We start from the raw sequence: 27,156 nt of genomic DNA on the forward strand, positions 1-27,156 counted from the left end.
CGTTATTGCCCTTGTCCCAGCCTCCGCGTATGAACGTTCACGTGCTCCTGGTCCCCAAACCGGGATGATTGTGCTCAGGCGGTGTGGCGTCTCCCCAAGTAGCGGGGCATTTGGTGAGCAGCTGGATTTAATGATGGAATCATTTATTTGGGGAGAGGTTTCCACCCGTATAAGGGGGCTGGAGCCAGTGATCCTTAAGTGTATTTGGGGATCGGGCAAGCTGCTGGCTTGGGCACGGCTGGTTAGCTTTCCGCTATATGTCAAGCTGTTTTTAGGATGACTTTACATTGTTGTTTTACATTATTGACTAAAGAAAACCCGATGGATACAGTAACCTGCTGTGGCTGCTTCAATTAACTCCGAGTCTCACCGCCTATAACAATGTTAACTACCTCGCCTGCTATACAGGAGGGCGTGGGTTTGATCCCGACCCTGACAACTGCTGGATAATTGGAGTTTGCGTGTCTTTCTCCGCGTGGTCGCGTGGATTTGTGTAAGGGTCCTCCGGTTTTTCCCTCCACATTTAGACAGACGCGTTGAGAGTATTTGGCTGCTGCCATGAATGTCCACGTGATAACAAGCTACTTGGTTGAGCTGTCATTTGTGGCCAGGTCGATTCTGAATTAAGAGCTACATATCTTTTTGGTTCTTTCGGTAAAGTCACGTAGAAGGGAAATAATAAAGTAATACAAATAAAACATAATAAAATAATATTATTATATATAATATATATTATAATATTATTATATTATTTTATTATGTTTTATTTTTTATTATAAAATAATATTATTATATATAATATATATTATAATATTATTATATTATTTTATTATGTTTTATTTTTTATTATAAAATAATATTATTATATATAATATATATTATAATATTATTATATTATTTTATTATGTTTTATTTTTATTATTTTATTATTTCCCTTCTACGTGACTTTACCGAAAGAACCAAGAAGATGAATCCCTGCAGTCACGAAAGCTTTAAATCGAAAAGAGCTACATAGCTCAGTGGGCCTTACCTGGAAAAAAATGTTGTTCAGTTTAAATTAATTGCCATCGTGGCCCGCGACTGCAACATTTGCCAAATTTGAATAATTCCACCAGGGATGTGTCCCTTTGAGGAAGCCCTATGCATGACGGGCGGGTGTGGTGCTGTAGGATTGCTGCGCACGAGAGCACCTTTTCGCGCGCCCTCGCTCGTGTCCGATCGTCCATCCACGTCATCTCGTCGAGCGTGCGAATGAAGGCTTCCCGCAGCCTCTCGATCATCATCTCCACCTGGGGACAAATCCACACCGACCTTGCGCTGCCCCGTTTGTGACTCGCAAAATAAATATAACTTTGCGCAAAAATTGCACTCGACACTAAAGCCCACGCGCAGATCGCATTATTTATCCTGCCTGCTGGAAGGGGGCTGCCACAAGATAGAAGTAACGCTACTGCTCGGGTATAGCCAGGTTTGTAAAAGTAATATATATATATATACATTCGTTTTGCATGAGAAAGAATGTACAGCACAAATAATAGATGTATGGCTAATTGGTTATTGAATGCGACATTGCACGTACATTTGTATTGTTTGTTTCTTTGTATGCTATTTATCACGAACAATTTTCACATGTCCAATAAAGCCCTGCAATATAGACAGATACTAGTCCAATTGGTCATGCATTTTTTATATATTCATTTTTGCTTATAAATCTATGGACCAGCACCACCCCCAACTGCCCTTCATCCCGAGTATTGATGTTTACAAACCACCTGCAGGATATGCGTGTGATCCTAGGGGATATTATCACTGCTGTTGGCCCAGGGCTCAGGAATCAAACTCGAGTTGACAGCGCATTACGACGACCACTACGCCACTCGCTCTGGAGTCACACACACGCCCACACATGTACGCATGTACGAACAAAAGCAAAAACAAAGAGAGACGGAGGGATCTCCCGTTATAGCATTTAACAGACTAGTGCGGCACGCGCTGTTAGCGTGCGCCAATGAAGGCCAGCACGGATCACGATGGCGTCAGTGGCGAACAACACCATGCCCAGCCGCCTCCTCTCCTCGGTGGTGAACTTTTATACACACAGCACCGGGCACTCATGTAAGGCTGAGTCGACCAAGGGGAGGCCGATAATCGGTTCAAATATTCACTGTTATTGGTCGTGAGCGCGGATCGAACTCGAGCGTCCGGGTTCTGCGTGCAGTGCAATATCCACGACACCACCGCTCTCCCGAATGTGCACACGCACGCACGCACGCAACCACGCGCACGCACCCACACACGTATACGGGCTTCATTGAGGCAAGTGCAGAGACGGTAATGTACCCCACGGTAGATTAAACCATGGCGACCATTAATCTTGTGGTCGCCAGGCAAAATAAAATATGACCGTCACTTAAGCGCCCTGCCTCGCGCTGCGTTACATTTACTCACGGAGGCAAAGAGCTCGCACGCCGCTCGGCTCCAGCCGCAATCGGCGAAGGAAACGTGGCACACTTCGGCGCTGCGACGCGCAGCGCGCGCGATAGGACGACTGACAACCACACTGGCCCTTGGGCAGCCTCCAGCACCGCTTCACTCTGTTTAGACGTTGACGTTAACCTCTGGCTGCCGGCACACACCGGCCGCAACGCACGTGACAACGTGACGACGTGCGCCGTGGAGCATTTCACGCATTCTACATCGCCTAGGAAACAACCGATCCTTCCCGAGCCAGATCTCTTCACACCCAGGGAGCGACTAAGCTGGGTGGAACCCTGGATATAGTGGCCACCATGTGGAGCAGGTTGCTATTGGCTGTGGGGGGGCTATGTTACGCAGCAGCAGCAGCAGCGGAGGACACACACAACCCAATGTTGGACTCTACTTCTATGCTCCGCAGCATTCATGCTCTCTGCCTTCACCAACCCACACCGAGCAGCGTGGTGAAGAACGGTCGAGCAACTCCCATGGGCCGCACTGCCTGGGGAGGCCCTCATCCAGCAGTGGATTCACAAAAGGTTCGACATGAGTTCTTAAGTAATTGTCTGCAGATGAAATTGAATCAAATATTTCAAAGGCTGCTGGGCAATGCTATCGAGTTGGTGGTGAATGGGTCAGGAAGTTGCGCCAGAATCCCCGCGACCCAGGAATCGATGCCTCACCCACGGCAAACATCAGTGGCAAATTAACCCGTCGGAACCCGTCCTGTCTGCCTGCCCACCCAACTCTTCACCAAACCGCTCTGACCAGCGTGGTGAGGTATGGTTAAACAAACACCATTACTGACATGGCGAAGGGGGCTTTTATGAATTTGTGGATTGAGAATGATATTTTGCCCACACATTTGGTACAAAAATAATGACAGTAATAATGATTAAACCAAGCTGTTGTTCATGGGACGTATGTATGTTGAACCTCTTTCGCACATTTTACGTTTCTATAGCAAACGTCGAACAGCTCACCGCAGCGCAGTGTGTGAGATTACACTTGCAAAATACACACGAGGGTATTGCTTAATATTCACACGCCTATGTTGCATGAAGCCATAGCCCTGCCTTCCCCTTGTGGACATCGAGGGTCGTGGGTTAACCCCAGTGTTGCGCCTAAATTCGCACTCCAAGTCAACATGTTATCGTCGCTGTCCAGATCCCCCCTTGCACGTCAATCACGGATCACGATTCCTTTCCGCTGCTGCGCTGGGACCGTCCCTGTGAGCGGGAGAGAGATGTGTGCGCCTCAAGGCATGGGCTCCATTGTAAATGCAGTTGATAATGATGCAACAAAAATAATAATAATAATAACAATAACAATGGTAATAATAAAATAACGATGCTGCGTCCACCACCACAGCGGCGTAATGGCAAAGCCCAATGGACTTGCAATCCAGAGGCGACCGGTTCGATTCCACCTCCAGGCGAGGGCAGTTGAAACGAAGGCGCAGTTTGATTAATTCCCCACCCCCACTCTGCCTCCGTCGGCCCAGCAGCAATAAAGGCGTGCGTCACTGTCAGTGGATCGGTGCGTGTGCGTTTGGTGGGTCAAAGTGTAGGTGACGTCAAACCATCCCGCCACAGGAGCTCCCGAGAGCTCCGTCTAGTCGAGCGTCTTCTGCCAGCAGTGTCGCGAGAGCGAGTAATTGCAGGGCAGCACCTGTATCTTTGACTGTCGTGTTTATATGACTCGGTAGTTTACGCACAACTCACAGTTGGAAGGTTGCAATTTCAAAATCCTGGCTTGGGGTTAATAAAAAATGAGTACCCTTTCGTGAGACCTCTGCAGCAGTTGCTCGATGGCTAGACTGCCCCCTCCTCCCCCCCTCCTCCCCTAGCTCCGGCATACGAATGTGGAATTTCGACCAATCTCTCAGGCGCGAGGAGCACCTCTCTCGTGGAGGCCACTCAGCCAGCAGTGGCACGAGCAGCCGCGTGGAGCTGCACCTTCATCTTCTTACACTTTTTATAAAACAGGCGGAACGAACGAGATCCTGCCGAGTGGGCGACGATGTGGCACTGCGCCATGCGCGTAGGGGTGTGTGCCACCTGTCCACGTTTGAGCCGAGGCACAGTCCGGGGATCGCCACCTGCGTCCAGGTGGCGCGAATTGATCCGTGCCAACGACTGGTACCCGTCTTCTTGGTTCTTTCGGTAAAGTCACGTAGAAGGGAAATAATAAAATAATAAAAATAAAACGTAATAAAATAATTCCCACGACGTTTCGGCCACAATGCAAGCAGCCATCTGCCGTAACGTCGTGAGAATTATTTTATTATGTTTTATTTTTATTATTCAATTATTTCCCTTCTAGGTGACTTTACCGAAAGAACCAAGAAGATGAATCCCTGCCGTCACGACAGCTTTAAATCGAGACTGGTACCCGGTTTCGCGTCGACGTTCATTCCAGTGCACGGCGCAGTTTTCGACAAACCTCGGCTGTCTTTGAGAAATACGCGCGGTTTTGATGCGCCGTGCAAAAAAGGATAGCAAACCCCCCTCCAACGCCCCCCCCACCCCTGACACGCTCCGTACCTTCGTCTTGCCGTGTCTTGGGAAGGCGTCGAGCACGTACAGCGCCCCCACGGCGCTCGGAAGGGCCGTGTTCACGTAGTCGACACAGTGACGCCAGCGAGCCCTGGCCAGCAAGACTCCGTACAGCATCTTCACCCCCCACCCCCACGCACGTCGGATTTAATGTGCTTCGCGCAACCGCACGCAACCGCACGAGAGCACACTTCTTTTAACTCTATCCCGTTCCGATGACGTGCGTGTCGATCATCAAAATGAAACCAGAAGGAAAACTAAAATAAAATGACTCAATCGATACCGAGGGACCCACAAGGCCATGCGGGAAGAGTGTGTGGCATAGTTTGGCGGCAGCTATCGTTGAGCGCGGTCGTGTCGCTACAGTTCTTTGCGCTGAGTGCGATGTCTTTAAAAATAACGGCGCTACGCTCCTCTATATAACATTAACGCCGAGCCGCTGGCACGTTCCAATATTCAGAGGTGAACGGGACACCCACCCTGCAACTTGCAGATGTCTCGGAACGGGGAAGGGTTAAGCAGTGAATCAGCCTCGTATATATGCAGTGTTATGCACAACCACCTTGCCATTCCACGGCCGGATGAATGCCTTCCCTGCAGGTGTTGTTTGACTCGACTTCACTGGTCAGTGCGGAGTTGGTGAAGTAGAAACGAAGAAGTGGGAGCGGTTTTGATATCACTTGCCCCTTATGTGAGCCGAAATGAGCGATTCATTATTCGTAACGGCAATAGAAACAAAAAACACATCAATGGTGTCGGCCAATCAGTTTCAAAGAAATGCATATACTATTAGAGCATTCTAGATTTGAACCTATCGTGACTGCAAGGATTCATACTCATACATAGGTTTTTTAGGTAAAGTCACGTAGGTAAAATTAAAAATGATAAAAATTATAATAGAAATAAAATAATAAATCACGTTTCGGAGGCAACATAAGTCTCTGTCATCACGTGGGACCGTCACAGCTAAATTTACTCTATCAAGTGAGGAAAAAATCCAAGAGGCAAGCTCTTATTAGAGCATGTTTGTTTGGATGTTTTGCCTTATGCACGCGTGGTTAATGCAGACTTGCTGCCTTGCAATGTATCTATTTGGTGTGAACATCTTAACACCTGTTGTGTTGCCAAAAAGTCTAAAGCCTATTCTTATTTTTCATCATTTTGGATAATAGCATAAATGTCTCATAGATATTTACAAATATATATATCAATAACAACGGCTCCCAGAGTCACGGTACCTTTTGGGTCTCGGCGATGGCCTCCTGGTATTTGTGACTGAGGCTTCCGATCACCTCCGTAATGAGCATCCACACCACGTAGTTGTGCACGTCACTGTTCACGAACACAACGAGAGTGCGCGCACGCCAACACACGCGCGCATGCCACGAACGTTGCGCAAATACGCATACAATAAACTAATTATACGACCTCTTTCTGTATTTACCTGGTAAGGCCCACTGGGTGATACAGCTCTTTTGCTCAGAAGCGACCTGGCGATCACAAATGATAGCTAAGCGAAGTGACTTATCATCGTGTGGAAATATATAATGCAGCCAAATACTCTGAAGGCGTGTTGTTGATTCTAAACGTGGAGGGAACAACTGGAGGACCCGGAGAAAAATCCACACAACCACGGGGAGAATATGCAACTCCAAATATACAGCAGCAGGCGTCAGGGTCGGGCTCGAAACCAAGACCTACTGTAGTATACCAGGCGTCTTGCCACCGTGGTGCCCAATTCAAACTAATCCAAATTAAACCACAAATTCCCACCCCACCTAAGAGAAAATGACCTTTGCACATTTGCACCCCCTGGAGTTTTTAAAAGGTGCTTTATCCAAATATGACAAATTTATTTCAAAATCCGATTTTATTTTTCAAGATCTTAATATATCAGGAATTAGTTGTTTAACCTCTCAACCTAAGAGAGTTTGTATCCCAAGAATTCTGAAGGGTTCAAGTTTATTTCATTAACTGGGTGAGAAATCAAGAGGCCAGAATAATCTAATTTGGAAGCTACCTTTGTCATCAACATGGCAAACGTAATGAATAAAGAATTGCAAGAAAATAGAAAATCAGTGCAAAGATGCTCAACACAAAAGTGGAATCATAGTGTCTGTAACTCAATCTCTTGTGTAATTTTTGAAGGGCATGCTAAATAGTGAGGTCAAGTCTGCTGCAGATTACTTGTGCACATGCTCTTAAATGACACAATGAGAATTTGCATCTTGAAATTGTCGTATATTGAGAGGAATTATTTCAACTCAACACAATTTGCCACAACTGGATAGAATTTTCCACGCGCAGACTTGGAACAGGGGAATGAGTTCCCCACGGTACTGGAAATAGGTTAAACACAATTACGCTAAACGTAACCTAAAACGGAGAGATTAGACATGCCTTTTTGCAAGGTGTGACAAGTGGGTCGTGAAAGAAATACAAAGACAAAGTCTACCCCTGTAGCCTTTCTCAGACTGGTAGGGCAGCGCTTCTCAGCCGGGGGTACGCAGAACCCTGGTCGGTATGCAGCAATGTCCCAGGGAGGTACGCGAGATGATTTATAAATGTGTGAAATCATATTACACATGAGTTGTTGGTGAATAATCATGTATGAAACTGCCAATGTAAAATGACTACGATCAAATGTTAACTAATACGGTAACCTCAAACGGTATAAAATACCTTTCTAAACTCATTGATCGTACACAATGTGGTTTCCTTGAGTAACCAGCACGCGTGAACAAATTACGACGTGCATGCAGTTACACGCTCGTTAGGATACCTCACAAAATGGACAATCGGTTAAAATGTTGACGTGCATTAGTCATACATTGATGATCTCAGAGCCATGTTGGTTCAGGTTGAATCAAAATTCAACAAGGGGGAGGGGGGGGTTCAGTAGCCCAACAAGGTTGAGGGCGACTGCGGTAGGCCAAGTGCTGTTCGGGGAGCAACTACGAAGGCCGAAACGGCGGACTAAGAGATCCTGTGGCCATCACCTCCTCGTGCCGCTGTTTACACACCGCACAAGGTACTCATTTGAGGCTGAGTCGACCTAGGGGAGGCCCAGGACTGGTTCAGATATTCGGCACCCAGCTTTTGCATGTGTGTAGCGCGGTGAGCGTTAGCTACTGCTCGATCCACTCGAAGTTATAATCGGCTACTTTTTTTTCTAGTCGATGACTCAGACCCCTTTAAAAACAGAGGCCACCCCCACATTCTACCTTCCGAAGGCGGGAAACCCTCCCCAACAAAGCCACGCCCAAGCGTGATGTTGCGAATGATGCCCCGCCCATCACCTCCCGTTCAGCGGCACACGATTAGTCGAGTAATTGAACCGATGGTTGGTAAAGCAATCAATTACTTCAAATAGTCGGATAACCTAGCTCTAATTAGGATCCGCCAATATAATCACCAACCCTCTTTACCGACGCATGCCTGTGTACATGCTTAGTAGCACTTAACCCTTTCTCAATCCAATAACGTACGTACGTGTACATCACGAGTTTTTCTTCTGATTCCATCCCGATGACGTACACGTATGTATGTGTACGTATGCGTACGTCGTGAAAGCTAAACCAGAAGTAAACGCAAATAAAATAACTAAATCGGTACCGTGGCTCTCACAAAGCCATGCGGGAGGGCGTGTGGCACAGTTTGGTGCCAGCTATCATAGAGTGCGGTCGTGTCACGACAGTTCTCTGCGTCCTTTGCAATGTCTTTAAAAACAGCGACGTTACGCCTCTCTAAATACAATTAACGCCGGGCCGCTTGCGCGTTCCGAGATTCAGAGGTGAACGGGACACCCGCAACCCCGCAAACCTGCAAACGTCTTGGAACGGTAAAGGGTTAATATGGCAAGCACACAAAGCGCTGTAATCTGCGTTGCACATCAGGCGCGTGTCCGAGGCTCTTTGCATCTTTAAGCTGACAGGGCATCCTTTTCTCACCACAAGGGAACTCAAGAAGCCGGCGAGCGTTCGGAACGTTCTGTAAAACAAGCAGTAATTGTTGGTAATTCCCCAAATTATCCCAAAATGCCAGTAGGACGTGGACTGTTCTCGTAGAAGTCGTTGGCTCTGCCGAGTTTCTGCGAATGGCCAGACGATGATGAACCTCTTCTACAGTGATCCCTGTTGGGGAACTGAGGTTTGATTGATGGCTGAGAGGCCTGCATCCAAAGGCAAGGGCACTTGCCACGTGGTCAACCTGCAGGCTCAAGTAGCAACAAAACACCCGGTGTGTGTGGAGCAATGGTTACTTGGACTGCAACACGATCCCCGAGTCCTGGGTCTCCCCTAGGTGGACTAGCTGTGGTGTGTAGATGTCAGCACTGTGGAGACAGAGGCCACTGGGGCGTGGTGTTAACAGCACTTGTCCCAACAGCCTATGTGGGCTACATGGGGGATCTTTGTCTTTGTTTTTTTAATGCGTAAATGTGGCCTTAAAGTGCTGATAGCCTGGCACAAGCGCCGTGGTGACGTCACCGCCACTTATCGGTGAATGGCGGTTGTTATTGTTGTTGTTCATGTGTATATAAACACACACCTGGGTGGATGACTGGTCAGGATGTCAGACAACTGCTCCAAATATTCAGGAGCCGACACCAAAATTTCCTCACTCGCCTCCACTTCAATGTCAACCGTTTTCAAAACCTCGTTAATGAAGAATGTCCAGTTGAAACCCTAAATACAAGCAAAGATAAAAACAAAACATTGTTCCATTAACTCTCTGCACAGACCCGGTTCATTCGTTTTCCCTATTAATAGGGACAGCTGCGGTCAGGGGATCACCTCGGCTTTAAAAAAAACGTCTGTGCTCGTGACATTAATGCAAGATTTTGTTATTTTTGTTGTGATATTTTTACAAATGGTCAACTCCTTCAGCAGAGGTTCAAGCCAAGAGAGCAGTGTGGGTTCTGAGCTGGTCTTAATTTTTTTAAACAAAGTCTGTACGAACACAATTACAGAATTGTGGAATCGAGGCCACTTGTCGCCAAATAGACTCACCCTGGTCTCTGAGTTTTTGGTTTTAAAAAATAAAACGTGAACCTTCGTTCTAAATTCAACTGCATCTCCGACGTGCTTTAAGCGGCAAAATATAATCATCGACAAACGTCGAGTGAACCTCTCTTAACGACCACCCCTGTTAACGACTAATCACTTAACGACGGGGACACCAACGAGCCAAATGTGTTCGCTTACCCACCATTCCCCTGTTAACGATCGGCTGTTGTTGGTCCAATCAATATGAATTAATGTATTGATTAACCATGTTTATTTGAATAGTATGTGTTTACAATGTTGTTAGTATCTTTGTGTATTAATATCCATTGTTTAAATATTATACATTTTTATTTTTGGGTGAAGAAGTGTAACTTTCGATACTATCGGAGCGAATTAAGCCTTTAACGTGTATTTCCAATTCTTGCTTAACGACCAAATCACTTAACGGCCGGTTTTGTCTAACCAGTTACCGTTGTAAACAGGAGTTCTACTATACATATGGACCATTTGAATTGAAAATAATAATAATCATAAACTACTCACATTAAGAGGAAACTCTTGCTGCAGCTGCATTAAGGTCATCCTGTTGAAAAGTTTCGTGACGTCCGTTCTGTTCTCTGCTGGAGTTATGGCCTGAGAATCGCACGTGTCACAGTCGACGTTCACGGCACAACCACGTGGTGGTAGACCCCAGCCCTCCTCTCCAGCTCCGATAAGTTGGCTACGTACTTTGCGAAAGAAGTTCAATGTACCGAAGGCGTGGAGAAGCTATTCCTCACTCCGGGCAAAACTTTCAAATGCCTTTGGCGGGTCACGCATTAGTCCGCACATCTGTCACTGCAAAGGGTCTTGCGGTGACAGTAGTAACTGAGCGTGCGACAATCGGAAACATGCTGTTGTCAGGTCGAATATATTCCGGCTCCACTTCGCTGCTATAAATGTCCATGTGATAAGCCACTTCGTTGGGCTATCATTTGTGGCCAGGTCGCTTCTGGAAAAGAGCTATGTAACTCAATCGGCCTTACCTAGTAAAATATAAATAGTTTTAGATTTTTAGTTTTAGTCCCACGGAAAACTAGGTAATTAAAAGTTGCAAAATGAACAGCAAAAAAGAAAAGTTTTCTGCGAGTAGAAACTATAGAGAGAGGTGTAATTCTTGAGATAGAGATGCAGCCTGAAAATTACTTGATTATAAAATCAACGTAGGGGAGGGCCCCATGACCAGTTCAGATAATCGTCACCGGTGTTGGCCGTAACTGGGAATTGTACTCGGGTAGTCGTGCTCATAGCGCAGAGCGCTTACCACCACAACAAACATACACACACACACTACCCTACGAGAACCACTGAAAATACAAACGTGACCCTAAGGTGAGACGCATGCCAAACGCTTAGATTGTTTTTTTCGTCGCGTAATTTACTCAAGCGGAAAATCTTTATTTGGGGGAAAACGAACGCAAATTTCCCATGTCACCCATTTCGCTTGATGCGCGACACAGCGAGATCCGTGACGCGCGCCGGGGGAACTCGCACGGATGGCAGTCAATGCCACTCGCTCGCATTACCTCCGCTATTTCCATCTCCAGCCGAAAGGCGCCCTCCATTTGCTCTTGAACGAAGTCAATATCGTCCGTGATATTCTTGTCCGCTCTGATTATCGTCGCCACAGCAATCATAGCCCTGAGATACGTGTCACGTACCTGCACGTGTGTGTGTATATATACAGGAGCGATAAGGGAAGACAGTGGTGGAGAGGGCATCGTGTTAAAATAGAACACATCTTCAAGGAGCCAAAGTGAGTGCTGGCTGTATTGTCATATTGGCCTTCATTGTTGATTTGCTGTTGTTGCGTTCTTTGCCATTGTCTTCTTGGTACAACGGCCTCCAATACTGGGAGCTATGAGGAGCCGCTCTAGATGGTATTTGGCCTACTCTTCCACGCAGTTCAGGCGTCAATGAAGAGGTGGGAGTACGCCAATCTTTGCCCCACCATGCGTTACATGCCTGAACGGCCGACTGTGGCGGTGCCCATCTCTACTATCGAGTGGGCGTAGACAGTGGAGGATCGAATCAACCTTCGACATTGTTTGAAATGTCGTGCCGGGAGGTGAAATCGAACCGGTGGCCTCCAGATCACAAGCCCGGCGTGCTCACCATGACACCACTGCAGCATACCAGAGCCCCATTCATCGTCAATATTTTTATATTTTTGAGCTTCATGAGTTTAGCGGCAAGGAGCAGCAACGTGTTGTTTTCACAATGTGATGCCACCGTCGCCACCTCACCTGACTGTAGTAGCCTTTGTCAAAGTAAAAGTCACGGGTAGGGAGGCCCAGCGAGGGCTGGTCGATCTGTCGTTACAATAACAACGACAAGGTCATACGAATGGTAAGCAACAAAACAAGCATCTCCCTGTGTAACCTGTTAAGACTGTTGGGGCTAAATGTGGTTAGTAAGCGGCTATTCATGCCAACACGTTACCACTGGGCGAAGACCCCAGAGCGGGCCCAGGACACGCTGCTGGCGGTGGGACGACGTCACTCGGCTGGCCTGGGAATGCCTGGGTATTCCCCAGGAAGAGCTAGAGTCTGTGTGTAGTAGTGTAGTGTATAGTGTAGTAGTGTATAGTGTATATTAGTGTAAAGTGTAGTAGTGTAGTGTATAGTAGTGTATAGTGTAGTAGTGTAATGTATAGTAGTGTGGTGTATAGTGTATAGTAGTGTAGTGTATAGTAGTGTATAGTGCAGTAGCGTATAGTATAGTAGTGTAAAATGTAGTAGTGTATAGTATAGTAGTGTATAGTATAGTAGTGTAGAATATAGTAGTGTAGTGTATAGTAGTGTAGTCTATAGTGTAGTAGTGTATAGTGTAGTGTATAGTAGTGTAGTCTATAGTGTAGTAATGTATAGTGTAGTAGTGTATAGTGTAGTAGTGTATCGTGTAGTAGTGTATTGTAGTGTAGTAGTGTATAGTGTAGTAGTGTATAGTGTAGTAGTGTACAGTAGTGTATAGTAGTGTATAGTGTAGTAGTGTATAGTGTAGTAGTGTATAGTATTGTATAGTAGTGTATAGTGTAGTAGTGTATAGTAGTGTATAGTAGTGTATAGTAGTGTAGTAGTGTATAGTGTAGTAGTGCTGAAGTCTGTCGCCAGGGAAAGGGACGTCTGGACTGCCACTACTCAACACGCTGCCGCCACGACCCTCGCCAGGACAAGCGGATTGAGAAACGAACGGACGGACGAACTAAGTTATCATTGGGATGAAGTACACATGGTGAGCAAACACTCAGAACACTATCAAATACCTCTGCCAAAGGTATTTGAAAGTCCTTAGCTTGGTATTATGGTTCCCCTCCCCCCCACTGTGCTCACGAGAGATTCTACGATTGACCGGGTGGACGCGTAGCTGGCGTAAGCTGGGGGGGGGGGGGCGGTCACACGCACGTAGATAGCGGAGGACTTGGAGTCATTCACGTCGCTCGCGACGCCGACGTCGAGGATCACCCGATTGCCGTAACGTGACGTCATGAAAGCAAGAACCTCCTCGAGCCTCCACTGGCCGCCTGCAGCACAAATCATCACGGGACGATTCACGAAAGAAACAAAAATCATCTCCTCCCAGCAGCGCCTGAAGAAGCTGCCCGCAGCACGCAGAGCGAAATGTCAGACATAACGTCAAAAAATATATAAAAAAATATATTAATTTATAAAAAATATCTATAATATAATATATATTTAAAAAAAATATATTTTATTTTTTTACCAGGTAAGGCTCAGTGACCTATACTGAATCACGTTTTTGATAAGCGACGTGGCCACACATGCTAGGTCAACGGAGTGGCTTATCACGTAGAAATGTATGGCAGCCAAATAACGCTAAACGCATGTTTCTAAATGTGGAGGGAAAACCCAGAGGGCGTGGGGAAAAATCCACTTGACCACGTAGAGGATATGCAAACTCCAAATATACAGAAGGTGTCAGAGTCGAGATCGAACCAACGACCTCCTCCATACCAGGCGAGGTAGTTCACATCTCGCCACCGTGGTGCCCAACATGCGGTACGACTAAAATATCACAGCGGAAGGCTGTAAACAACAAATTACATTTACTCGCCTGCGGTTTCAGATTACTTACCGTTAAACGCACGCTAATCAGTAGCAGAATCATTTCTGTCATTCGCTCCCGTTCACAGTCTTATTTTGTTGGCGCAGTTATCGGTGACTGGGGCTGGCGTCACTGTGCTACGCTTGAGAACCGGAATCCGAATCCAGGATCTCATCGCTCTGTCCCCTGAGCCACCTTGCCACCTTGGACGGAGAGATTTCTTCATCAAAAATGGATGGTTAATTTACCCGGGGATTTGCAGGAGGTGTAAACTAAATTCGTAGTGTATAGTAGTCCCGGGGATTGACAGGAGGTGTAAATTGAGGATTATTTCCGCAAAAAAAACGAGAGAAGAATTTAATTTTTAGAAGGGGTTTGCCAAATCTCTGCTCAACAGAGGGAGAGATCTTGGCTCTGGGTATCGGGAGACGAGGCTGCGGTGATTGAGCTGTGGGTGCTGCGGTGAGGATGGTGTTCTTGTGCACGCCGGGGATACCGTGATGGAATCCACAAGAGCTTCTAGTCCAGGGTTCGGCAGCCAAAATAACAAGACGAGCTTTTTTTTCTTCCGAAATCTGTTACAAAAACTCAATGCAAATAATGTATTTTATTATAATCGGGTAAGGCCCACTGAGCTGCATAGATTGTTTTTTCAGAAGCGACCCTGGCCACCAAAGATAGCTCAACGAAGTGGCCTATCACGTGGACATTTATAGCAGCTGAATACTTAAACGCATGTTTTCGAAAGGTGTGTCAGGGTCACGGTCGAACCCACGACCTCCTGTACACCAGGCGAGCTAGTTAACATCTCATAGCCACCGTGATGGTGATGATGATCGAGATCTAACCCACGACCTCCTGTACACCAGGCGAGCTAGTTAACATCTCATAGCCACCGTGATGGTGATGATGATCGAGATCTAACCCACGACCTCCTGTACACCAGGCGAGCTAGTTAACATCTCATAGCCACCGTGATGGTGATGATGATCGAGATCTAACCCACGACCTCCTGTACACCAGGCGAGCTAGTTAGCATCTCATAGCCACCGTGATGGTGATGATGATCGAGATCTAACCCACGACCTCCTGTACACCAGGCGAGCTAGTTAACATCTCATAGCCACCGTGATGGTGATGATGATCGAGATCTAACCCACGACCTCCTGTACACCAGGCGAGCTAGTTAACATCTCATAGCCACCGTGATGGTGATGATGATCGAGATCTAACCCACGACCTCCTGTACACCAGGCGAGCTAGTTAACATCTCATAGCCACCGTGATGGTGATGATGATCGAGATCTAACCCACGACCTCCTGTACACCAGGCGAGCTAGTTAACATCTCATAGCCACCGTGATGGTGATGATGATCGAGATCTAACCCACGACCTCCTGTACACCAGGCGAGCTAGTTAACATCTCATAGCCACCGTGATGGTGATGATGATCGAGATCTAACCCACGACCTCCTGTACACCAGGCGAGCTAGTTAACATCTCATAGCCACCGTGGCGCCCTCGTACATTTCAAGAGGCGCAGTGCTCGCGGTGAATGCGTGGTGGCGGCCCTTGGGGCAGAGGTCGCAACCGGGTACCCGATACCCGTACCCTACCCGATACCCGGCTACCCGTACCCGGCTGGGTATGGGTACGGGTACCCGTTTGCGACCCTGGTGCGGCCGGGTACGGGTACGGGTAGGCCGTGAGTCACTGGTGAGTCACCGTTTGTCATTCATTTCCCAACGTCTTGTCTCTTCTCACAATTCAACCCACCCGCGCCTGCAACATGGCTTCATCCCAGAGGTCGCAATCAGGTACCCGATACCCGTACCCTACCCGTACCCGGCCGGGTACGGGTAGGGTACGGGTACGGCCGGGTACGGGTACCCGTTTGCGACCCTGGTGCGGCCGGGTACGGGTACGGGTAAGGAATCAAACCCTTAATTCTAGATTTGAAGCCTTCGTGACTGCAAGGATTCATATTTTTAGGTTTTTTCGGTAAAGTCACTTAGGTAAAAAAATAAAATTAATAAAAGTAAAATAAAATCAAAATCACGACGTTTCGGAGGCAACACAAGCTTCCGTCTTCAGGTGGAACCGTCACAGCACGATAGCTGTATCAAGTGAGACGGTTCCACCTGAAGACGGAAGCTTGTGTTGCCTCCGAAACGTCGTGATTTTTATTTCATTTTTATTTTACTTTTATTAATTTAAATGTTTTATCTACGTGACTTTACCGAAAAAACCTAAGAATATGAATCAAAACCCGTTTGCGACCTCTGCCTTGGGGAGAGCCGCAGGCGGCACCGGAGGCGCAGGTGGCCGACGCCTGCCCGAGACCAGCGCGGGCGCGGCACTCCTACCGTAGGTGGAATTCCAATCGACGGTGGCAACGGGCCACTCGAGCACATCCTCCAAGAGCCACAGCAGCGGCTCGGAATCTCTTTCCTCAATAGCTTCTGTAACAACACATCGTTCACGGGTCACGTGAGCCTGCCTGGCTATCAATGGGATCTCACGCACTACGCACGGCAGTGCATGCAGACGTTCAAGCCGGCCATCGCGAGTGTGCCAGCGGTCAAAGTGTGCGGATTTTCTGAGATATAAAATGCGCGTGTTTGTCAATCTTATGCCGTACATGCCGTGACGGGGGAGGGGGAGGGGGTTATTTGATCATTCTGTACCGCTGTGGTTCGTGCGGCTTGGTGAAGGCAGGGGGAGGGAGCATAGATGTTGGAGCACAGTACAGTAGAACCATCGGATATCCCCCCGAAGCAACAGCCTATAACACCTGTGCTGTGCACAGTGGTCGCCCATCCGAGCGCTGCCCAGGCTCAACGCCTGCTTAGCTCCTGTGATCCGAGGAGATCGAGAGAACTCCGGGTGGACGTGGTGTAAAGCGATTAAAAAAGAGAGAAAGTTAATTGAAACATAAATTATATATTTACATGGAACATTATGCTCCCAACTAATGGAGGGGGGTCATTACACATTGCATGGATAGATTAACAGAGACGTGTATCATTTAACACATTTATACTCATGAATGAGTAATATTGCTGCATGTCATCTTTGGCCACGCGATATAAAACTAAATGTTATCATCATTGAAAGGTAAAGGTGCAGCTCTGCAATTGCTTGTTCATGCCACTGCTGGTAGAAAGGCCTCCACTTTCAAGGGCATGTTTGGCCTACTCTTCCACGCAGTCCAGACGGAAGTACCCACACTTTGCCCCACCACATTCGACCTGCCGATATGCGAACTGTATTGCACCCTTTGATGCTTCTGGGTGGACCGAGGGGAATGGAAGGAGGGGAATTTAAGAAACCTGCAGCGTTGCTTTGAACTTCTGTCCATTCACAATACACTCCCAAGAGATGTTGTTGTTGTCGTCGTCGTCGGAAATGTAGATTGTGATTGAACCCCTGTATTAAAGTACGTTATGTCTGTTTTTGTTTTGTTCGCAATACGTGGTGGGAATCGAACGAGAGGCCTCGTGCATTGCGAGTCCATCGCGTTCACCATTGCACCGCGGCAGCGCCCCCAACGATAAAAGTGCCACTTCAGAAGCAAGCCCCTAATCCCCCACGCTGCTTAAAGGGCACCTCGTGAGGTTTCCTGATACGTGCCATTAACCCAGCACGTAGCAGAGTAAGTGTAGGAATGCAGATGTCATGTCGACTTGCAAAAGTATGCTGGGATACCAGAAATGTTTTGCTCATGAAGATATCTCTTTCAATACGTGCGCAATTTTACATTTATATATCCTGCATCTATATCATCCTTTGCAATAATTCCAGCATGCTGTAAAATGCAGGAATGCTGATGTCATCTCGATTCGCAAAGCATGCTGGGATTCCAGTTATGCTATATCTCTGTGCATATGTTTGCATATATACAGCGTATTATCCGTGCACATTCACCGCTCTCCTCCGAGGACAATGGGAGCCCCTCAAGGCAAATGCGTCTTATCGCCTTGCCTCCGGACACTTCATCCTAAGCACCCCTTTGCAGCATTCTAATGCATTCCTCCCGTTCTGTCATGTGCACCGCTGTAGTTGCAATCCCACCCGAATGCACTGCAGCGCAGGTTTCTCTTCTCCTAACGGAGACGAAGGAAGAGGCTCTGTAAAACGTTGCACGCTAATCTCTCAAGGTGTGCACGGGGTGGGTATGCAGTGGTTTGCTCGTGGGGCTGTGAACCCAACGAACCGAGTTCCCATCTCCGATTAGCGCGGTTGGCTACGTACGGTGCGAAAGAATTTCGGGATGGTCAAACCCCCACTCCTCCACGTCCCCATTCTACTTCAACATCACAGATAACGCTGTGATGTTCTTTAGCACTGTACCGCGTATTGCCCGGCACGATGGCCGACGTTTCATTCCACGAATCAGCACCTGAAAAAGAGCACCGCCCAGCCCGCAGAGCGAAACGCCGGACATCGTGGCGAGGAGTGTGTGCTACGACTTGAATGCAACAGTTCTTCAGATAACTACTTCCTATCGCCATTAGTTTGCCTCTTCGCCACACTAGGTGGTGCACTGCCTCTCATGCCCTGGTATGGAGGTGTTTGTCACGTGGAAATCAACGATTTTTTTGTTTAATTCCTGCAAGAGCTGAAGTGAGCTGAATTATGCAAAGAAAAGCTATAATTCTACAGCTGCATGCAAAAGCCTTGGTTTGATGTCAAGTGATTGCAAGCTGGATGTGGTGGCGATATGATGAACTTATTTCGCACCATATGTAGCCAACCGTGCTCATCGGAGGTGCGGGGGAAGGACAACAAACTAACCACAAAAAGCAGTTCCAAAGAAATGAGTGTTCCCATCTCGAATTTAGCTTAGCTTGACAATATTTCTGTGCGTACATCCGAGACCAGGCCAAGCCCATCGACACGCCACACTCGAAAAATACAGTGGGGTTTTCATGACAAGTGTCTGAAACCAAGATCTCAACTGGCCCAGAAATCTCAACGGCGGAGGGTCCGGCGCTCTGCGCGTACGCACGCATTGTACGTTCTCAACTTCTAGATTTGAAACTTTCGTGACTGCAAGGATTCATATTCTTAGGTTTTTTCGGTAAAGTCACGTAGATAAAAAAGTTAAAATTAAAATTAATAAAAGTAAAATAAAATAAAAATCACGACGTTTCGGAGGCAACACAAGCATCCGTCTTCAGGCTGTGACGGTTCCACCTGAAGACGGAAGCTTGTGTTGCCTCCGAAACGTCGTGATTTTTTATTTTATTTTACTTTTATTAATTTTAATTTTTACCTACGTGACTTTACCGACAAAACCTAAGAATATGTTCTCAACTTCCTCCACGCCGTACGTAGCCAAGCCGTGCTCGTCGGAGGTGCACCGGCACGGCCACCTGGCGATCAGCGGCTCTGCGACTTCTCCTTGTGGACTCGTCCGGCTGCTCGGTGGCGTTGTTCCCCCCGCCCGCCCGCCCGATCACCACTCACCCTCGTCCATGCAGGACAGGTAGAGCTGCTTGGCCTTCGTCACCGCGTCTCTGTCCCCGCTGCCGGCGGCCTCCTCCAGCAGCCCTGGGGACAACGCGAGAGGCGTTCTTCTCTTTTTTTGCGGGGGAGGGGGGGGGGCGAGCGATTCGCATGATGCGTGGCGGTGGATGTTGACGATGCGATAAGAGACGCCGGCGGGCTGACAGTGAAGCGCAACACGGTAGCACGGCGCAGGATGGAATTCCGTTTTGAAATGGACATCGTAAAAAAAACCTGCGTGTGCATCCCTGGCCTGATATATCATCTACGTGCCGCGAAGTAGGGCGAATCTCAAATGTGCTGCCTATTATAGAGTTTGTTTCCTTTTAGAGAAATGTATAAAGAAATGTGTTATTCGTACTTATTCACCACAACCAACGCAGTATCACATTGATGTTCTTACAATTCTAACCAAGTATAGATTTCACTTACAACCTATAAAATGTTATAATAATATTTAACTTGTTACATTTCCACATTGGCTCTTGTTTTCACTTTTCATTAAAGTATCAGGATGACAATGAGCTGTGAAGGCCTTCATCCAACAATGGATTGACCGCGGCTGACGATGATCAATATTGCAGGCTTTTCTTTTGCTGGTAAAATTGGAAGAACATTAATTTTGTTAATTATAATTACATGGTGGCCTTCAAATTAAGAAAAATGCTGAAGCACCCGGCTTCGCACTATCCCGGATGGCAGCGAGTGATCATAAACTCGGCATGGGCGACGTGGGCCACATCCGATGCACAGTGGCGCTTATTAAAGACAGCCCCCCTTGCACTGCAACGGCAGCGAACTTCAAACACTGGAACGCACCGTGAATATCCCCCCCCCCCCCCGCTGGCAGAACAACAAAAAAACTTTTTTCGGCATCCGACGATATTTCTTAACTGGCCATCTAAACTTGATCTACCCTTGCAAATGTTATGTCCACGCTGACGGAAGACGAATAAGACTGCACCGAGGGAGCCACGGCATGAAATGCCTGTGATTCAGCACTCTAAGAGGCGTCGTACAGATCTGTGAACCTCCAAGATCCGCTGGGCAGGAAGAAGACAGTACAGCAAATGGGTTGTGAACCCTGGGCTGTGCTGATCTTTGAGTGGCTGTGTACTCTTACTCGTTCAGAAACATCATCTTTACGTTGTGTATTTATACTGGAGGAATCCGATGAGTTATTAAGCTCTTTTTTCACACAAATGTTTTCTCTCTGGACACGTGCTTTTTTCCCCACATGCAAAAACATATTTAAATATGAGTGTCCAAATAGCCCAATGCAGGGGCCTCCTGAAAGAGTTTCTTGGGAGTCAGCGAGGTTTTCCTGAATACATTAAATGAGTAAATAAATCATGGTATCCATCACGTATTTATCGGTTGAATCACACGCCCGTAAATATGTATGAGTTCCTGCTCCTGATTTACCGCAAACACAACAACTGCCACATCCCGCTGAGCAGCGGTGATGTCACCGCAGCGTTAGTGCCAGGTTAGGTGAACTCTGAAGTCAATTGCAGGGGGCGACGGCTTGCCGATGAAGAGTTCACAAGAGAGACTGAGGTATTACGAGCTAATAGATTGTGATGTGCTGTCAACTCCCTGGCCCTGTTCAAGTCAAGGTTCAAGGATTTCCCACTTCTCCCTTTGTCTCTGACTGACTGCCTCTTTCTCCCTCTCAATAATATAGAAACGTAAGAAACATGGATTTAGAGTGTTTGGCTGCCGGCTATAGATTTACACATGATAAGCCACTTCAATGACCTATCATTTGTGACCAGGTCGCGTTTTAAAAAGGAGCCATTTTGCTCAGTGGGCTTTATGTCTTTAAAATGAAAATAGTTAAAATAGTTAAATATAAATATTCCCACTGCTTTTGCACATTACCTAGAGATACGGTCACATCTCTAGACGACGTATGAATCAAGTGGATTTAATTGCAAGCGCATTTGGAAAAGCACTCATGAGATTCAATTGCAAATCCACACACACAGACACACCCCCACACTGTGAAATAACGCAACCGGCATCTGGGAAGCATGTGAAGTCATCGATGCACAATCTCAGATAAATCAGCATTTTGAGGGATATCTGGAGCTGCAATGTGATGACTCATACGTGGCAACGTGGGATTATCAACGTACACCGTCAACAACAACAGCTGTTCCATTACGGAGCCTGCTACCCTGACGTGTCGGCCATCCACCAAAAGGTGGCCTGGTCCGGCCTTCCTTCAACGGCAATCGAAATGTAATCTACAAGTTTTTAAATCTAGATTTGAAGTTTTCGTGACGACAGGGATCCATACTCTTTGGTTCTTACGGTGAAGTCACGTAGGTATTAAAAAAACATGTTCTTTCTTTGGTTTTCCCACCTGATGATGATTGCTTGTGTTGCAATCGAAACGTCGTGATTTAATTTATTTTATTTTATACCTACGTGACTTTACCGAAAGAACCAAAGAATACAAGTTTTGTTGTTCTTGTAAAATCCCTCCCGCGCCTCTGACCACCCTAGCAGTGTCCGTGGGTAGGCCAAATTCCCCTTTCTGGCGGAGGCCCCTCCACTCGCAGTGGTATGAGCAATTCATTTCATGGATGCACCTTTACCCTTTACCTCGCATGAGAATGATATTCACAATGCCGCCGTAAAGATGAAGGGTACCGTAATGAGTGTGTTAGGGTGGTGGTGGTTGTGGTCCTGTACACGCCTGCAATAAGGTACATTTAAGGCCAATTTTCTGGTCAGTCTGATGCAACGCAGTCCTATACTTTGCGGCTTGGGAACATTGCGTGAGGTTTAATACTTAACTTTTCAGGACAATTTCCAGATGATCGTCCAGAACGTGAAAGGTTCCATAATAGCCACTGTCTTCCGGAATGACTTGCTTCTTTGGCCATCCTCCGCAAGCAAACTCGTAGAAATTATCACACGGGTCAGCCGCAGGGTTCATGCCCTCCAGCAAACGTGTGGCTGGGGAACAGAATAACAAACACGTGCACACGTAACAAAGGCAAAGATCAACCGGGTAGCTTTTAACGTACTGTGGGGCAAGTGGTGTTATGGGGCACCTAATGAGGCCAGCACGGCACACAAGGGGGGGGGGGGGGTGGGTGGCCAACACCACTTCCGGTAGCCTATTTAGCCCCCCAATTCGGATGCTTACACAGTACACCAGGTACTAATTTCAAGGTAGAGTCAATCTAGGGGAGGCCTCGTAATGGTTCAGATATTTACCACCGATGTTGGCCATGAGCGGGAATCGAACACGGGTTGACGGCTTCGTAGGCTGGTGAGCTAACTACAGCGCCACCACTCCCCACGCGCCCTTGCACGCACACACACACACACACACGTGTGTGTGTGTGTACACGTGTGTGTGTGAACAGAGATGCGCAATACACAGCCCCAGCTCCCACTTCCACACACCCAATGAACCTTGGCCATGAAATATTAGAGACCATTTTAAATAATTGATTGAACTCGCACCGCTCTTAGTTGTACGAGCCCTTTCAGGAAAAAAAAATAGGGTTTTTATATAAATATTGATGATGATCCATCGCGGATGTACAACCCCTCGACGGGTCTGCCCCTGTCCGCGATGAGCACCGCACGTGCCCGCGAGAGCAACTGGCCGCGACTCAAGTGCAACCACCCCCACCCACCCCCCCAATGGGATCCACTACGGACAACGAACAATTCCTGAATTCTCATTTCAGCAAAAAAAAAGCCCCCAACGGACGCAGAGAGCAGCAGCAGCAGCAGCGCACTCGTAATTAAATTGGCTCCGCCTCACATTTATCGTGGGGCATCTCTGGCAATTTGTTAATTCACGTCACCGACCGTCGGAGCGAGCCGACACGAGCCGGAGCGAATGGAGAGAGCCGTAGCCAGCCGGAGCGAGCGGAATGTATATGCCCCCCTATTCGTGGAAGTGCTGCGATCGAGTTTGCGGCGGGAGGCATCGGTGTGGGTTGGGATTCGTAGTTGGCGGCAGGGGGTGGACACGGGGGAGCGCGAGTGGTTTTGGAATAAACGACAATCAAGTGGTCAGCAATGCACAGCTCCGCATCACCTATGCATGTGTATGTATGTATGTTGAACTTTTACTGGTAGGAACCTCCTGGTTACACCTGCTCACAGGGGATTATTGTATCCGTCCGTTCGTCGTGAATCCAAAAATGGGAGGGGTGGAGCTGGGTGGAGAGTGGAGGGTGGGGAGGGGCTGGGTGGGGAGGGTGGGGCTGGGTGGGGGGTGGGAGGGGTGGGGCTGGGTGGGGAGGGGAGGGGCTGGTCACCCCGTGGTGCCCTTATAAAACTCAACGTTTAACCTACTCACGCCGGCTTGTGCCCGCCCTCACAGTCGGCCATATTTGCGGAATACACCACGCCGCCGTTGACCCTGGCCATTGACCGAGCAACCCAACGTTCCTACCAGCTCCCTCCGCAGGAATGTGTTGTGGCACCCATAGGTAGCCAACCGTGCTAATTGGAGGTGCGGGCGGGGTGGATAACAAAACTCAATAGAAAAAGCAGTTCTAGAGAAATGTGCTTTCAATCGAGTTTTAAAAGGCAATAGCTCCAAGACAATAACAACAATAGGCTTGTGTGTCTCGAGAGACAATTATTTTGCGCCTTACGAGATCAGCTGTAGGTTTTGCAGCGCCTAGAATGACTTAGTAGGACAAATGAAAGTGATTAATACTTGGATAGATAGCACAATAAAAATGCTGAAAATTACAGATATCACAGTGATATGTATGACAAGTCATGGTCAAGAGGATATCATGGCCAATGGCATGAATGCCACATTTCACCATCACCTCCTTCTTTCTGATGCATGCCACAGCTATTACACAGTTCACGCCTGGCCTCCAAGAACAGCTCTTACACTCTCATCATCATCATCATCTAGATTATTGGGCTGATATACATTTCTACGTGACAAGCTATTTCGTTGTGCTATTATTTGTGGCCAGGTCGCTTCTGAAAAATAAGTTAATAGATCAGTGGGCTTTACCTGGTAAAATAAAGTTTTTGTCTTTAGTGATTTTCTTACCTTTCCCATACTTGGCACTCCAATCGTGTTTTTGTATTGTTTGTTGCTGTAACTTTCTGACCTGTCCCTACTGGACATCTGTAAACAAGAGCTTAATAGCTCATCGGATTCCTTAAGTATAAATATTATGATTCTATTTCGATTTAAATCTTTCGTGACTGCAGGGATTCATCTTCTTGGTTCTTTCGGTAAAGTCACGTAGAATGGAAATAATAAGACTCTGTCTTCTCGACAGACCTGTTCTTCACCTGAGGACGGCTGCTTGCGTTGTGGCCGAAACGTCGTGAGAATTATTTTATTATGTTTTATTTTTATTGTTATTATTTCATTATTTCCATTCTACATGACTTAACCGAAAGAACCAAGAAGATTATGATTCTAATCACTATCTAGCTTCGAGGATATCCCTCATCATCAACCTCTGAGTGCCAGTCCAATGCCCCGTCTTGCAAACCGGCTCTCCCTCCTTTCTGCATGCACGTCCCACGAGTCACAACCCCCTCTTTCCAATTACATCTATACAACATTTCCCTGTCACATTAATGCTCATTGCATTATCGTGCTACGAAATTACTCCCTTGTGCGACGGACTGAATTGGCTGGGCCCTTAACAACAGCGGAGCAAGTCATTTAAACATTCGGGAAAGGGGAAAAAAAAGTAAAGTCAGTGACATGTCTTGTTCATGAGGATTGAGACAGTGCTCATCTCATGTTTACAGCCCTGAGCGAACGGTGGAATTTCCACCTCCCTATCCACCGCCGACTTCCTTAGAACCTCACACAACCTTCCGACTGCGACCTGACTCAGGAAAGGCTGGCATAATGTTGTCACTCACCTTTCAAACAACGATTGGATCACACAGATGCATTGCAAGTGGTTCAGGTAATCGGAGCAGATGTTAACTTTCCAACATGCAATTACCGGTGTTCACACGGTAAAGAGAACGCACGCTTCTGGGTTAAGCAAACAGCAATGGTATTCTTAACACAGTTTACAATTTAATTGCAGGCATCATTGATTAAAAAATATCCCATCTCACCTGCTATTGCACAGTCTGCTGATGTGCATGGTGTCACAGGATCTGTGGGACAATGACAGATGGAAAGAGCAAAACAATTTAAAAAAAACAACTTAAAGTGTACGTAGCTGGCTTGTTCGGGTGGCTAATAATGCGTAAGGGCACTGACCTGGCATCGCTGAGAACCTGGGTTCAAACCCAGGTGAAGGAAGAAAGCAAGCAAACGCTGGACTGGGTTATATCGTCTGTGTCTCATCAGAAGAGTCAGGCGTGTTAAGTAAATTCTGCTTTGTTGCCAGATGTTTTTGGCAAGAACACTCTGTTTAATTAATGTAATTCTGATAATACTGGTCTCCAATGCACACAGACTGGCAGGCTAAAATATATTACTTTTCTCTGGAGGGACAAACAGAGGACTGTTTATTTATTTGAATACTTATAGCGCTCCACAACAATGTATAAAAAGTTGTTGTTCTTTTAAAATAAAATACTGAATACTCTCTGTATAAATGAAAACAATTTGCCAGGAAATTAGAATATGTATCAAAAATAAATTTTAATTCCACCAGCGTATTGGATTTCCAGACTAATCTTATCGAGCGGAATAATCTTATATGCTTCTTGTTGCCGGTCCTGAGTAGGTAAACAATTTAATTCGGTGAAATTAAACCGGGGCGCCCACAAAAAGGCCATTTAAATAACCAATTACACTGCAATATATTGCCTTTTTAGCAATTTAGAAAAAAAAAAGAATAAACCATAAAATTTACTGCAAACTGAAGAATTACTTGGAAAATATTTATAGGTTGCGTAGAGACAGCTTGACTTTAAAATTCGGCATGAAGGTTTTGCATAACTCATCAAATTGCTGCACGCATTTAAACGATAACGGCCACTATATACACTCGGTGATTCCATGCACCGCGTCATCTGCTGCACATCCCACAATGCAGCAGAGCGAGAGTCACGAGGAGGCTCACGACAAGCGGAACCAGCCAGGTGGCTCAGCGGTCAGCCAATCGTCCCTCTGGGGTCGATAAAACAGATATCACTTTCGCGTAGGAACGTAGCAATTCCACGATTGGCTCAGGGCTATGAACGGAAGATGAGCACCGCCTCAACGGCCCGTTTGAGCAGGAATTCAGTTACGATTTTTCCCCCAGCTCAGAACTAACGGCAAAATATGTTTAGTGAGTGGTCTTTAAATATTTACATCTTACAATTAAGCTTCCAGAATTCGTGGTAGGGAATAGCTGTTTTCCATTGCAAGAGTGAAATTTCTGCTTCATTTTCAGCATACTTTCTTGATATGATGACCTGCCAGAGATGCACTCAGCAGGGCCATTGAAAATGCGATCACAGTTTTACATTGAGAGACAAAAAAAATTTGATGAAAAAAACGTCCTAAGCGGGCGTCCGTTAACAC

General features: G+C 46.9%; 1 protein-coding gene across 3 annotated transcripts in view; it reads right to left on the bottom strand.

Annotated features, from left to right (window-relative positions):
• The window catches only part of LOC144945020 (membrane metallo-endopeptidase-like 1), a 98,942-nt gene that overhangs the window by 21,129 nt on the left and 50,657 nt on the right, over window positions 1–27,156 (bottom strand). For 2 of the 3 annotated variants that reach the window (XM_078873183.1, XM_078873184.1), the window contains exons 2-13: window positions 25,752–25,793; window positions 22,464–22,625; window positions 19,617–19,700; window positions 16,511–16,606; window positions 13,483–13,601; window positions 12,325–12,390; window positions 11,605–11,739; window positions 10,583–10,672; window positions 9,582–9,718; window positions 6,272–6,365; window positions 5,022–5,150; window positions 1,191–1,289 (exon numbers count right to left, since the gene is read on the bottom strand). In XM_078873183.1, the coding sequence (XP_078729309.1) occupies window positions 1,191–1,289; window positions 5,022–5,150; window positions 6,272–6,365; window positions 9,582–9,718; window positions 10,583–10,672; window positions 11,605–11,739; window positions 12,325–12,390; window positions 13,483–13,601; window positions 16,511–16,606; window positions 19,617–19,700; window positions 22,464–22,625; window positions 25,752–25,793 (1,253 nt within the window). The remainder of the gene's footprint in view (window positions 1–1,190; window positions 1,290–5,021; window positions 5,151–6,271; window positions 6,366–9,581; window positions 9,719–10,582; window positions 10,673–11,604; window positions 11,740–12,324; window positions 12,391–13,482; window positions 13,602–16,510; window positions 16,607–19,616; window positions 19,701–22,463; window positions 22,626–25,751; window positions 25,794–27,156) is intronic. The other variant, XM_078873185.1, reaches the window with a different exon arrangement.

This window comes from Lampetra fluviatilis, chromosome 36 (genome assembly GCF_964198595.1).
Source record: "Lampetra fluviatilis chromosome 36, kcLamFluv1.1, whole genome shotgun sequence".
NCBI classification, from domain to species: domain Eukaryota; kingdom Metazoa; phylum Chordata; class Hyperoartia; order Petromyzontiformes; family Petromyzontidae; genus Lampetra; species Lampetra fluviatilis.